Raw genomic sequence first — 14,975 nt, 5'->3', positions numbered from 1 at the left:
ACTATGCTTATAGATTATAGTTTTGAAATATATTAAATCTGTTGCTGCATTCAGTACACTTATATTTTAAAGTATCAAATATCTATCGTATTTTTATTTACTTGCTTATCATTTAGAATTTATGGACCGTATTTTCTCTTGAACTCTAATTATGCAGGTATTCTGGAAGTTAGACTTTATGGAAAGTTCTTCAAGAATGAGAAGATGTTTGAGAGTGAACTACAAAGGCTCTGATCATTTGGGTGCAGCTGCTAATTATGAAGATCAACTACAAATGAAACATGATCCAGAGAATATCATATGTCCTACTGCTTCTATTCATGTGGCAGAAGCAATCTCAGTGGAGGAAGTGAAGGAAGATGATGAGCAGACAGAGATTGATAATTTGGAGTGTGCACCATATGGTACTCGGCATAGTGGGGACAATCAGCAGAGACAGACAACAACTACTGAGGAACCTGGGAAGGTATCAGGGGACCCTATAGATGTTCAAGTTGTTAGCAACCAAGATTTAGTCCAAAATCCATCAGTAGTCGCGCCTGGTTATGTACCTAGTGAATATGATGAAAGAATTATTCTTGAACTTTCTTCATCGATGGTGCGACCAATGAGGATTACACGAGGAACCTTTCAGGTAAGTTCGAACTCTTAGTTTATCAATATCTGAGTCACATGACTGAAACTGGAACACTGGTTTTTTTTATTTATTGGTAAAAGGTTGAAGTGTATATTAGAGAGAGAGAGGATGGAAGCATAGGATGTAATAGACCGACCTTGCTACAAAGGAAAAAATTAAAGAAAGCAAAATCCTGCACTCCCTTGAGATTTGGCCCGAAGGTAAATGGAGACTCAAAACTTCAAAAGAATAACTTGGATATCATCCTTACCATCAAACACCTAACTACTTTCTCTTTCTAGAGTTTCCAACACAAAGAGAAAGAAAAAAAACTTAGGAGGATCCAGACCCTATAAGAGAAAGCAGAAATGGACCAGGTATCGAAGAGATCTAAAACTGAAAGAGTAACCTCAAATCAACCACACCAAAAGCCAAAGAAAAGAAGACATTCCACACTTCCTTGGCTAGAGCATAGTAAACTCTATCACCTTTAAAACAAATTCTTGTTGTAAAATCAAGGTAGTAATTCTGAATGCTTCTCCATATACTACAACCATGAAGATCTAACCTATCCAGTAACACGTTGGAACTTTCTAGTTCTATACTTTTTCAACTAGTCTTTCTCCAAAGGGCAGGGGGATCCACTCCAAATCTCCACAACCACTTACCCAAGAGAGCGCAATTCATTGCATGGATTTTCTAATGACACTACCCCTCTGATCCAACTAGTGATGCTTATCATGCCGATTGTTCCATAACTAATCTCTGGCCTATGCACTAGAGATTAGATTTTCTTTAAATCCACTCTATCCTACTATATTCCTTCTTGTTCCATATTTTGATTTTCTATTTTAGGGCTTTTAGCTTAAGAAAAACAAACTATTCAAACCCTCAAAACTATGCCATTCCACCATTCTCCAACTTTCTTAATGAATTGAGGATGGAGAGAGCACATATTTCCAAATCTAAAAGGGTAGAATGACCGGATATAACACTGATGTAAAGGATGACAAGCATATGGTTAGAACCCTGCCCCGGGATTATTGATTGAGACAGAGGGAAATGGTCTTCCTCTCAAGAAACAACCACTGTAAATCTATCCAACCTATATGAGATGGGTTGCCCTGATTATTTATTCAAATGTACATACCTAAAGAGATGAAGATTCGATAAAAAAATTATTATTAATGAATTCACCACAATTTGACATGCTACCTAGGAACCCTAGTACCAGTTTTCTTTTCAGGAGAAAATTGTATAACGTTGAAGTCTATCAATGCACCATGTAACATCCCACAACCCTACAATACCGTTAGGTTCTTCACTAAATTAGGATAGCTGCTTTTGTTTTTTGGGAGGGGGTGTTTCTTTTTTTGTTTTTGTTCGATCTTTGTAATCTTTGGGATGGTCTTCTCGGCCTCCCCTTTTTTCTCTCATTTTATTAAAATTATCTTTATCTATGAAAAAAATGGGGCCATGCCATGATTATCATTGGAACCATAAATCTAGCAAAATCCCAAAACAACTGATCTTTCCACTCCTACATAAGGTAGGCAGAAAAATCCCCCAGCAAAACGCCCTCCTCTATGATCTCTCATGGTTCCCAAACACCTGTGATCCCCCATTAAGGAAGATCCCACCAACCAAAATCTCTGTATGTAAAACTTTGTCCATTCTATCCAATTTAATTTCTGACTATTTGAATTAACACCCCAACTCTTGATAGTACTCTTAAAGACCACCCTTCCATCTCTGTTACCCAAGCCCCCCTAACATTCAATGACAGTTTTCATCTTCATTTGTTAACAAGATTGTATCTTCCTCTCCTACAACTACCCTCATTTGCATCGAGGTTTGATTCACTAAGTCCTGCAGCTCCCTACTAAGTCTATAAGACTCTACCTAATTTTTTTTTATAATGTGTCGGCATCATTTCAATAGCATATTTAGAAGAAAATAAAATTTTATATATTAGGAATAATTTTATTTAACGAGCAATAATTTTTTAGCATACATATTATCTATTTGATGGTAGCCTGTTAAAATCCCTTGGTGACTATCCTGGGCATGATAATGTAATTGAACTTGTGAATTACGGTCCTCTTTCAGATAACAACAAAGAGAATAAATTTCATTGTTGATGATCACATTGATGACAATTCCGTGGTGGATGGGTTGGAGTCCAGTTCTGAAAGTAAAGACCAAGAAAGGGATCGAAGCTGGTTGATGTCGTCCCTTCATCAAATGTTTAGCAGAAGGTATGATGATAAGTGTTTTTCTCCTTTTTGTTTGCTAGTGTTGTATCATTGCATGTCTGCATCATTTTCTTCTTGCCAATACTTGCAATTTCAGTAAGTTTTGTTATTTATTTGTAGCACTAGACCTGATTTTGAAGAATGAAAGTGCTGTAATGCCCTTGGATCCATTTTTTGTTCAAGCTTATTTAAGCCTTACCCAGATGCATATAGCTTGGAAAGTCTTTCCTGTGATTGACCCCCTATTAATTTAAAAATATAGCCAATGTGGTTATGAAAGGTTGTTGAAATATATCATATGTACTGGTTCAATGCAACTCTGCCCGTGTGCTATTATCTTGGCTCATTGATAAAAAGAGAGAGATGCTATTGGCACAACTTTTACTTTTAACACCCCAAGTAAAAAAATAAAGAAAAGAAGTGAATGTTGAGAATAAGTAAGAGTTGGGGTGCCAATAGAATCTTTCTTGTTTTTTTGCTAGATTTCTATTTTTTAGGTTTCAGATTTTATATGAGCCTAATCATAATTGTAAACAACTACTGAAATTGTTTTCATGAATGTTATAATGTTTTATAATATTGAGATTATAATTTGAGCTAAATCTCTGTAAAATGTTTAAAGAGTGTGTTCTAATCTTTAGTTGGGGGGTGATAAATAATTTGAGAAATCAGTGTGCAATAATTAAAAGTTGGGGTGCCAATAGCAGTTCTTAAAAATATTTAATCTTGGCTCAAGGAAATCATTACTCATTTCTATGGACACAAATGGAAATTACTTTTACTTCTCTTAAACCTGTACTCTGGAAATGTCTCTTTTCTTGTGGTATACTGGATTTTTTTTTTTCTATTTCTGTCCTAGTTAGGGTGTTAATGGTTGGGGTTCAGGCCAGGCTGAACTATGCTCGATCCAGGCTCAGGAAATATGCAAAGCCCAAGAGAGCCCATTATGGGCCCCAACATTTCATGCCCAAGTCCAGTCCAATAATTAGTTTAACATGTCGCGCCTTATATTTGGTCCTTGTTATCTTCAGTAAAATTGAAGGCCAAGCCTTACCCATTCATCTGAATAAGCTTTAAACTTTAAAACTGAGCCCAGCCCTATCGGACTGATAAATAGTGCCTAGGACCATATGGGTCGGACCAAGAATCTCATCCGACTAGCCAAATTTACCTCTGGCCATGGCAGGTTGCTATTTAACATGCATTTATTATACTTCATAGACTTTGTTACTAACAGTGCTACCATATCACAGATATCTTTTGAGAAGAAGTGCACTGGAGTTGTTTATGGTTGACCGGTCAAACTTCTTCTTTGATTTTGGGGTATAATTTGTATGAAATATGCATTTTGAATTTTCTTTGTATGTATTAATTGGAACAAGCTAAAAAGCTTCTTACCTCTGGATTTTTTTTCAAACATTATAGATTTATCTTTTGGATTTTGTTCCAGAGTATTGAAGGGCGAAAGAATGCATATCGTGCTATTGTTCAAGTACGGCCTCCTTACTTGAACAATATTTATCTTGCAACACAGGTATGTACGTTGAATGTCTGAGACTTATATAGTTTAGACCCTAGGTATTATATACTTATCTGTTGCATTCTTGGTTGTAGAGACCTGAACAGCTTCTTTACCGAACTCAGCTTATGGAGCGTTGGGCTAGGTGGGAGGTATGGAACTGAAGAATAACTTTCAAATATAATCTCAGTCATCATTTTTCTTTTTATTATTGATTAAAAAAAAAACTGGTCTAACCTAAACATTTCTGCAGATTAGCAATTTTGAATATTTAATGCAGCTCAATACATTGGCTGGGCGTAGTTTTAATGATATCACTCAGGTGGGTATGTTTGGATAATTGCTTGATTTCTGAGTGTCATTATCATCATTATTATTATTTTTAATTAAATTTTTAATTTTTATTTTTTTGCAGTATCCGGTTTTTCCATGGATTCTTGCAGATTACAATTCAGAGACTTTGGATCTTGGGGATCCTTCTTCATACCGAGATCTTTCAAAGGTGGCATGGGTTTGAATTTGCTTCGGTTTGTTTTTTTTTTTTAACTCCAGAATAGTACTCTTTTTAAACGGCTTGCTTAAATGGATTTCTTGTATTTTTTGCAGCCTATGGGAGCATTAAATGATGATCGGCTAAAAAAATTTCAAGAGAGATATACTAGCTTTGATGATCCAGTCATCCCCAAATTCCATTATGGTTCACATTATTCAAGTGCTGGAACAGTAGGTTTCTTTCAGTAGTTGATCCTTTATGTGTTTTGTGATTGTAGTTGTACAATCTAACTGCTTTTCAAGAAATCACCAAAATGTTTTTACTTTTTATCTTGAACTCTTGAAGCTTGTTGCAATCTCCAGTGTTTTTTCCATTGATACGTTTTCATCAAATGACATTACTAACAGCTTCTTATTAGGTACAATAGTGTATATCTATCATCATTAATTTTTTTTTTTTTGTTTTTTTTGACAATATTTATGCACTAATTTTTAGTATTTCAAAAAAACATTACAGTTTGATGAAGATTCCAGGACATGTCATTATTAGTATTTATTGTTCTCATAAATTCTCTAATGATATTGTTTGATACTTTGATCTTCTTTCCAAGGGTTTCTGTAGCTATCAAATATCACTCTATGTTTTTGGAGATCTTCTATTGCCACACCAACTTTTACTAACGACGCACCAAGATGTGTGCCAATTCTTTGGTGATTTACATACGAATTGGGGTGGCATTAGCAAAAGTTGGTGTGACAATAGAATCCCTCTATTTTTGTGAACTATACATCCTATGTTTAGTGTAAGTTGTCATGCATTTATGATGAAGTCTATATTTATATGTAGGTACCTTGTGTATGCCTACATAATTCGTAAATAGAATGTATAGAGAGGGCTTGCGAGTGCCATACTTGTTAATCATTCTTCATTAGCATTTTTAGACTTTCAGTGAGTTTCTTAGGATTTCAGTTTCCCAGATGATTTTACAATTCAAATTATCTTGATGGATTTTTCTCTCCTAATTTTTCCAGTTCATTTGTCATTGACACCTAAACACTTGAATCTGTTGTTTTTCCCATTATGTTGACTTTGTTTAAGTAGTAAAATACACGTTTTGTCATATATGCTCTCAAACTGAGCTACGAACCTCATTTTGGCTTTTCTCAACATAAGTAATTCTAGTATTGCATTTTCCATCTGACTACTAATACTTCTTTTACAGGTGCTGTATTATTTGGTCAGGGTGGAGCCATTTACTACTTTCTCAATACAACTCCAAGGTGGCAAATTTGATCATGCAGATAGGATGTTTTCAGATATAGGTTCTACATGGAATGGTGTTCTTGAAGACATGAGTGATGTTAAAGAGTTGGTAAGAATCTACTGGACCATCACATTAGAGCTCAGCATTTGATCATCTAGGGCTTTCTCTTTTTCCATCTTCATTTTCTCTGTGACATTTGCGGAATGTGGTGAGTGATAGTTCCTTCTTCGATGCATCTTAGGTTCCGGAGCTATTTTACCTCCCAGAGGCTCTTACCAACGTAAACTCAATTGATTTTGGTCTGACACAACTAGGTGGAAAGCTTGGTAAGTATTTTTAAGTATTAAGAACCATTGGATTTTAATTGTACCCCAAAACTTAAATTTGACATGTTTGGACCCTTTTCATGCACATTTACCTTTGCAGATTCAGTCAGACTTCCTCCTTGGGCTGAGAACCCTGTTGACTTCATTCATAAGCATCGGATGGCTCTTGAGAGTGAACACGTCTCTGCTCATCTGCATGAATGGATTGATCTCATATTCGGGTATCTGCTTGTTCTTGAGAAAATATTTTGGATTCCAACCTTGATTTTGTGTTCATCTACAATGCTATTACTTTCTTGTGAAATGAAACAATGCCCACCCTAGATGTGCTCTAATTCTTTGGTGTTTACATATGAATTGGGGGGGGGGGGGGGGCAGGGGGGCATTAGCAGAAGTTGGTGTGGCAATAGAATCTCTCTAAAATATTTATTTCTGATGAACTTTGAATTGTTCCTTAACCTGATACTTTTATGATTGAATTGAGACTTTCAGATATAAGCAGCGTGGGAAAGAAGCTATATTGGCCAATAATGTGTTTTTTTACATAACCTATGAAGGGACAGTCAATATTGATAAAATTTCAGACCCGGTAAGCCCTACTTACCTTTTTTATGATGTTTCTTGCACTTTGGATGCTAATTACTTACTGTTTTTACCTGAAATATTGCAATAGGTACAACAACGTGCTACACAAGACCAGATCGCGTACTTTGGACAAACCCCATCCCAGCTTCTAACTGTCCCTCACTTGAAGAAGAAACCATTGGCAGATGTTCTTCACTTGCAGGTACGCCTTGATATCAATATGAGTTGAACCTGCTTATCCTGATCATTTATGTAATAGTTCCCCATCTGTGCCCCATAATTATTCTCATGAAAATAATATGCCCTAAAATATGAACTAAAATAGAATTTTATATGTTGAAAACCCCTCTATGAACTCATTCTGGAGTATCTTGACCTAATGTTTAGTTTATATTTTATGTTCAAAGTACAAGCACTAGATTTACCATATTCTCTGCAATGTTTATTCTTCCACTGTGCTCTGAGACATGCAAAATCAGCTTGTTGTGAAGAAATTGGCATATACGCACGCTAATGTGGTGAAAATATACTTGTGTTTTTAATTAGTTTAAATTTCTCTGTTCAAGAAAATTGTTAGTTACCGATTATAATTTATGGGAACTTTCCTAATGAATATTCTCCACCTTCATTAGAATAGATGTAAACTTTAATCTCTGAACTAAAATGTTAATCGAACGAGTCTACTGCTGAAGCAGAATTCTTAGCTTTTAAATTTGATGATGATCATGCGCAGGTGTTTATTTAAGTAACACATTGTAGACTTGGTTTTTTAAGAGAGCTTCTATTGCCACACCAATTTTTACTAACTGCACCTCAACCGTGTGCTAATTCTTTGGTGATTTACATAAGAGTTGGGGTGGTGTTAGCAAAAGTTGATGTGGCCATATAATCTCTCTTTTAATAACTTCAGAATTCCCATGGGTTAGGTTGATTTCAATGTAATTTGTGCGACAAAATTATGATCTAAATAACTTCCTTAAATTGTTGCATTTCAGACGATCTTTAGGAACCCAAATGAGATCAGACCGTATGTGGTTCCAAATCCTGAGCGCTGTAATGTACCCGCTGCTGCTATACATGCATCATCAGATTCTGTCATAGTTGTTGATGTAAATGCACCAGCTGCTCATGTTGCACTGCATAAGTGGCAACCCAACACACCCGATGGACAAGGCACGCCATTTTTATTTCAACATGGTAAAGTCATTACAAGCTCGACTGGAGGAGCTTTCATGCGCATGTTCAAAGGGCCAGCCAGTTCTGGTTCTGAAGAATGGCACTTTCCCCAAGCACTAGCATTCGCGGCATCTGGAATCAGAAGCTCGTCTGTGGTTGCTGTTACATGTGACAAAGAAATCATTACAGGTAGACATTTAATATGCATGTTCTTAAACTGTGTCCTTTTGTTTTTAAGGCACATTTAGGGCTTAAAATGGCTTGGGTTTGGGCCAGACCTGAGTATATCCATATTCAGATCCAATTTTTTATTCGGATCCGTATCTGATTTTGGATCCTATTAGCTAAAACCGTATCCGAATCAGTGTGCTTTTGCAAAATCCGAATCCAGATCCAAGCCCACCAAATTACTTGATTCAGGTCGATCAGGTCGGAAAATTCGGATTGTTCAACATTTTTTTTTTGCTATATTTCATTTCTAATTGCTATACTATTCTATTTTCTTATTATTATTATTTTATTTTATAAGAATTCATGTTATATTAAAGTAGTAGAAAAAAGATATTTTGAAAAACATAAAAATATAATTTTCAAAGCAATATATTATTCAGATCTAGGCAGATATAGGGATGGATCCTTATCCATCAACCTATATTTGACTCATGTTTTATTCGGGTGTACTCCAAGGGTCCAAACCCACTAAATTTTGATCACTCAAATTTCGAATAAAATTTGACCCATTTTATGCCTCAGGTACATTCTTCAACTTTCAGAATTTAAAGCATACTATTGATATTATAGTATTTTTGTTTTTTTTGGTTGTTTGGGATATTATTTTATTAATATAGGACGATGAGGGAAGAAGATGAAAATAAGGGGAGGTTAGGGAATTTGGTTTGGGGATTTGGAATTGGGTTAGGATAGACTCAAAAGGTAAAATGCATTTTTTTGCAATTATTGTAGGATAAAGGAAAGGGTTAAGGTTAAGATTTGTAGGATAAAGATTAAATGTTAAGAATATATGAAAATGACTAAGGGTTGATGTTTGTAGATTTCAAGAATCAAGAATTCAAGATTTCTTAAAAAGTCAAGAAAACGGAGTTTATGGAATGGTTTTTTTTAAGGATTAAAGGTTCTTGATGGTTACTTGATCTCATAAATAAACAAAAAAATTGTAGAAAAGTTGGATTGAAGTAGATGATAGAAGATAAGAAACAAATTCTAGAAAAAAAATCGATATTTCCCTTGGAATCACCCCAATGATTTCCATGGCATCTACTATGTTGAATGCACTAACATCCAAAGAATAACTGTAATTTTGTTTATTCCATTTATTCTCTTCCTTCGTTAAAAAAATCCTAATACAATCTAAAAGTAAAGAAAATAATTGAAGAATTCTAATCAAATTAAAATTCCAAATAAATAACTTAATTTCATAAATTTCTCTCTCTTAATTTTCAACCCTAATAAACTTAAATAAAAGACAATCTAAAGTTGCTAAACCCCCCTTAAACACTATACTAAGGCCATGTGCTAATAAAACATGAAAATAAACCCAAAAAACATGAAAGAGAATGTCGCTGATTTTAGACCCTTTGGACAATCCTTCAAATCATCGTAGTTGCAGAAACTGGTGCACACATGTTATTCTACACCAAGCTGGAATTCTGGGTTTGGAATGTTTTAGGCTCAGAGAACTGCCATAAGAGAAAACATAAAAAAAAAAAAAAAGAGAATGGAAGAAATGTAATTTGTAGAAAGATAATGATTAGTGAGTTTGTTTATGTGCAAATATCATTAGTGTAAGCTAAACTATGCGGTGGTGGTGATGTTGATGATAATTCAGATCCTTGATTTGTGCAATAGATGAAGGCTGTTTTTGAATTGTTCTACCTAGGGTAGCTCTCCTCTTCCAACTTCCTAAAATAATTCAATTAGAACTGTTTTACAACCACCAATTCTCCATTCCTCATCGATTCCATCTGGCACCCACTTGTGCTTCATTCAACTAACATTTTATTTGATATATTTTAGGCTCAGAATGGTGATGAATATAAACCGCCGAGAGAAAAAAGGATAGGTTACAATCTTTTTGTTTGTCGGATGTGGAAAAATTAAAATAAGGGCCTACGAAACATTCAATGTGATAAGGTTTCAGCGTTCTTGTTTTGCTGGTTTCCTAGGAAAATGTGTCTTTTTGGTCTTCTTTGGAGTTTTAAATTCTCCCATTTGATTTTTTTTCGTTTTCTTCTTTGTATGTCAGGTAGAGGTTTCTTTTGGTCTCCTTTTAGTGTTATTTATAATATATCTTTTATTCAGTAGAAGAAAAAGACATAATCGTGTAAACTGGATCATCTCATGAAAAGAGAGCTTCTATTGCCACACCAACTTTTGCTAACACCACCCCAATATGTGTGCTAATTCTTTGGTGATTTACCTATGAATTAGGGTGGCATTAGCAAAAGTTTTTGTGGCAATAGAATCTTTCTATAAAAAAAGGAGTGGGCTATGAAGTTCCCTTTCTTTAAAAAATGTGTTTTTATTGACAGATGGATTTAGACAAAAAATAATAATATAAAATATAGCTTTATAGGACCTTGTAGACTTCTAATTGTTAAAGTAAGCTTTCCATCTGTTGTTAAACTAATTCTGGGTCTGTGTGTGTGCGTGTGTATTTTGTCATGCCATGTATTTAACTAGGTTGACATTCGGAAAACAGTGTTACACTGATACCATCTGATGGGATCATATATCTTCTGTGAATGTAACTCAGGTGGGCATGTGGACAACAGTGTTAAGTTAATATCATCCGATGGTGCAAAAACCATTGAAATGGCAGAAGGACATTGTGCACCAGTGACTTGCCTTTCTCTCTCGCCCGATAGCACTTATCTCGTAACAGGGTCTCAAGATACAACTCTGATACTCTGGAGGATTCATCGAACATCAGTATCACATGCGAGCAGCATCTCAGATCCGTCTACCAACCCTAGCACACCCACTTCTAGTAGCGGTGGTACCTTAGCAAACAACATAGCTGACAGAAACAGGAGACGACGTATTGAAGGACCCATCCACGTTTTGAGAGGTCATCTTAGGGAAATAAGTTGTTGTTGCGTCAACTCCGATCTTGGTATCGTTGTATCGTGCTCCTTTTCTTCTGATGTGTTGCTTCATTCCATAAGGAGGGGTCGATTAATTCGAAGGTTGGTTGGTGTTGAGGCGCATGACATCTGTCTTTCGTCTGGAGGAATCATAATGACTTGGAACAAATTAGAGCACAAAGTCTGCACCTTTACCATTAATGGGGTTCCCATTGCAACCGCAAACCTGTCTTATATTTCTGGTAGCATTAGTTGCATGGAGGTTTCTATTGACGGGGAGAGTGCTTTAATTGGGACAAATTCTTCTCCAATGAATGATGGGACCTTTAACATAAGCGGAGAGGTTGAAGATCTTCATCTGGGAATGAATGAGAAGAATGTTGACAACAGATTGGTCCTTCCCACGCCTTCAATTTGTTTCCTCGATTTGCATACTTTGAAGGTATGGATTCATCTTTTTTTGTTCATTTTCTTAATTCTACACCATGCCAAGGATCTTCTCTTAGCAAGCAAAGAATCCTTGTATCAGGTATTTCATACCTTAAAGCTGGGAGAAGGGCAAGATATTACGGCTCTTGCTCTGAACAAGGACAACACAAATCTTTTGGTATCAACAGCTGATAAGCAATTGATAGTCTTCACAGATCCAGCTGTAAGTTAAATTATTTACCTTTTTTGTGGTAAATTACACTTTCACCCACTGTAGTTTTGCATAATTCTATGTCGACCCCTAACGTTTTTACAATTGCACTTGCCTCCCCTTTAGTTATCTAACAGACTCACTTACCCCCCTTCGGTTTATTTGCTGTCGACCAAACAGTTAAAAACATGATTTTTTTACTTTTTATAAAGATCGTTTTAATGTTATTCTTTTTTATAAACAAAAATATCCTTGTGGAAAAATGAGTTTCCTTGTGAATGCTTAGACAGATAATTTATACAGTTTCAAAATTTAATTTTTTTTTTGTATTGAAAAAGATGAAATGAGATGGTTAAATAATAAAATAGCATCTGAACTTTAACACCGTGTGTGAAAGGGGAGGTAAGTGCAATTGTCAAAATATTAGGGGGGTTAACATGGAATCATGCCAAACCCCAAGGGGTCAAATTATAATTTACCTTCTTTTTCAAATGAATTGTCAGCCGGACAACTGAAACTGTGAATTTGCTGCTTGTAGTTGAGCTTGAAGGTTGTGGATCAGATGCTTAAGCTTGGTTGGGAAGGTGACGGCCTCAGCCCTCTAATAAAATGAAGTGTTGATCCCAATGGATATAAATTTATTTGGAGAAGGAATGTAAAGCTGTCGCTGAAAATTTATTACCTCTTTGTGGGATCCCTGAAGGGAGGCCAGAAGCCACATTCAGAATTGTAGCCAAAAAAACACAGGATTTGACTGTTGAGTGTGTAAAATATGTATCGTTCCGGGGGAGCAACTCTAATTTTTTTTCATATATATATGTATACCACAATTATCAACTGATAGAACAGGGTTGTCCCGCCCTTTTTGCGTGAGTTGTAATTTTGCTACATTTAAGATGAGATAAAGTTGTAGGCTTTTTGGTGTTCACGGGATCAATCAATGTCATCATCCAATACAGGTTTTTAATGAAAATTTTATGCTCTTGTTTTTTTATTATAGAGGAATCAAAGTTTCCATTGTGATAGGCCCTCTTCAATGGTGTTCTAAAAAGTGAGAGGAAGTCTAAAAGAAAGTGGATGGAGGTAAAATAATAATGGAAGACATGGTGTTTGAAAAAAGTGGATTATTTTTGCACTCATGTTTTAATTCGTAAGACACTTACAGACAAGCTAGGTCTTAAACCTTGGGAATGTAAGTTTTTAGGGTATGTTCAAAATGGAACTAGTCATCGATTCTTCTGTAAAGACAAAAGATTAATAGAAAGCAGAGATGTTATTTTCTTAGAAACTCCTGATCTTATTACTCCACTAAGATCAAATAAAATTCTTGAGTGAACAAGAGTCAGTCCCAAATGATCAAGAAATGATTGATGATCTAGATATTTTTTATTCTTAGACTGAGATTAATGGGAGAATCGGTGAAATCTTAGATTTACAGTCTAATAATCTAAAAAATAATGGGAGTACTTCTTTAGATCACAGTGGGAGAAATAAAAGACCAAGGAAATCATCTATGATATTTAAAGATATTTAGGTCTTTCAAGTTGATGAAAACGTATTTGGATTAGATAATAATCCAAGAAATTTCAAGAGGCAATGAATCTAAAAGATTCAAATCAATGGCTTGAAGCAATGCAAGATGCATTGGCTTCAATAGAAACTAACAAAGTTTGGAAACTTGTAGATCTACCTTTTAATAGGAAGGCCATTGGTTGTAAATGCATCTTCAAAAATAAAATAAAAACTGATGGTGTCACGCACCCGATTTAGGATTTAAATTTTTCTAAATCTCGAGGGCGTAGCGAAAGAAAAAAAAAAAAAAAAAAAAAATCAAAATCAAGATCTTCAAAGCTTAAATACAATATAAAATCTCCTTCAAATAATTTCGATTGAGTTTCCTCTAAAAAATTGAATTTATGAAATTTTCACCTATAGAGATATACATGAATAATCAAAATTTATATATCAAATTACATTCCAACTACCATATCATAACGAATATATATCAGTCAAAAAACAAAATATATAACTATAATTACAACTCAAAAATGTACATAGATAAACTATAAATCTCATGTTGATCGATAGTTATCTACATCGTAAATATTAAACTCTCACTCTCTATACATATACACACAAATAGACACAATATACATGATTCTAATATATATAAAAAATGGTCAAAAACTATACAAAATAGTTCCACTAAACTCCAATCTCAGCTCACATATAATAGAAATAGTACTCATCATCCTAATCCTACGATCCTTCTATATAATGTTCTCCATCAAGAATCGGCATTTCGATAATTGAAATATTTGTAATGTTTTATTGGTAAGGTGAGTAACAGGGAAGTTTACTCAATAGTAAACGCACATTTCAAATTAATAATCCTAATATGAATGGATAAACAAGTTAATTTATTACAAATAATATATGTTTTTAAATAAGTAAACAAAAACGAATAACATTGGAACAGACTAATATTTAATAAAATAGTAACGAAATATTTTTATCTCATAATCAAACAAAAGGAATATAAACATGTCATAAGAATATTAATCTTGGTGGTATATTTAATAAGAATGACGAGGTATACGAACGATACAAAAGTACCAATTTATATATCGATGTTCCAATACTTAACTAATGTTGAACTCACCGTTAATTCTTGATTTTATGATCGGTCTGACAATTTATCATAATTGATTAGTTGTGTTTTTTTGCTCAGGTTGGCCGTTGATCTTTAACAGAGATCAATTGTTTGACTACTATAGACTGTAAATGATCATTTGACAAGCCAACTTCACGTACCTCTGTGGTATGCATGTGTCCTCGATTAATCTAGTCATCTAGAAATCATCTTTACAATACAATTTGTTATTTTTCAATTAAGATAAGATAAGAATTTTTCGAATAGTAGGTATAATGGTATTCTCAAGTGGTATCCCATACTATCGGAAAGAATATCAAAGCCAAATTATTCTAAACTAATTG

The 14,975-nt window shown here is 34.6% G+C and overlaps 1 protein-coding gene across 4 annotated transcripts in view; it reads left to right on the top strand.

Annotated features, from left to right (window-relative positions):
* LOC147380502 (WD-40 repeat family protein / beige-like protein) overlaps positions 1 to 12,972 on the top strand; it is a 53,032-nt gene extending 40,060 nt beyond the window's left edge. For all 4 annotated transcript variants that reach the window (XM_086431623.1, XM_086431626.1, XM_086431625.1 and 1 more), the window contains 17 exons: positions 158 to 634; positions 2,726 to 2,874; positions 4,125 to 4,194; positions 4,322 to 4,405; positions 4,486 to 4,542; positions 4,644 to 4,712; positions 4,806 to 4,892; positions 4,997 to 5,113; positions 6,106 to 6,255; positions 6,389 to 6,473; positions 6,574 to 6,694; positions 6,966 to 7,062; positions 7,147 to 7,260; positions 8,054 to 8,423; positions 11,008 to 11,780; positions 11,868 to 11,990; positions 12,517 to 12,972. In XM_086431623.1, the coding sequence (XP_086287749.1) occupies positions 158 to 634; positions 2,726 to 2,874; positions 4,125 to 4,194; positions 4,322 to 4,405; positions 4,486 to 4,542; positions 4,644 to 4,712; positions 4,806 to 4,892; positions 4,997 to 5,113; positions 6,106 to 6,255; positions 6,389 to 6,473; positions 6,574 to 6,694; positions 6,966 to 7,062; positions 7,147 to 7,260; positions 8,054 to 8,423; positions 11,008 to 11,780; positions 11,868 to 11,990; positions 12,517 to 12,591 (3,018 nt within the window). In that variant the 3' untranslated portion in view covers positions 12,592 to 12,972. The remainder of the gene's footprint in view (positions 1 to 157; positions 635 to 2,725; positions 2,875 to 4,124; positions 4,195 to 4,321; positions 4,406 to 4,485; positions 4,543 to 4,643; positions 4,713 to 4,805; positions 4,893 to 4,996; positions 5,114 to 6,105; positions 6,256 to 6,388; positions 6,474 to 6,573; positions 6,695 to 6,965; positions 7,063 to 7,146; positions 7,261 to 8,053; positions 8,424 to 11,007; positions 11,781 to 11,867; positions 11,991 to 12,516) is intronic.
* The last annotated feature ends 2,003 nt before the right edge of the window (positions 12,973 to 14,975 follow it).

This window comes from Akebia trifoliata, unplaced genomic scaffold, assembly GCF_017979445.1.
Source record: "Akebia trifoliata isolate Shusen 1 unplaced genomic scaffold, ASM1797944v1 Contig01351_ERROPOS1984962, whole genome shotgun sequence".
NCBI lineage: Eukaryota > Viridiplantae > Streptophyta > Magnoliopsida > Ranunculales > Lardizabalaceae > Akebia > Akebia trifoliata.
The sequence above is the reverse complement of the archived record's forward strand: the minus strand, read 5'-3'. Positions and strand labels throughout refer to the sequence as shown.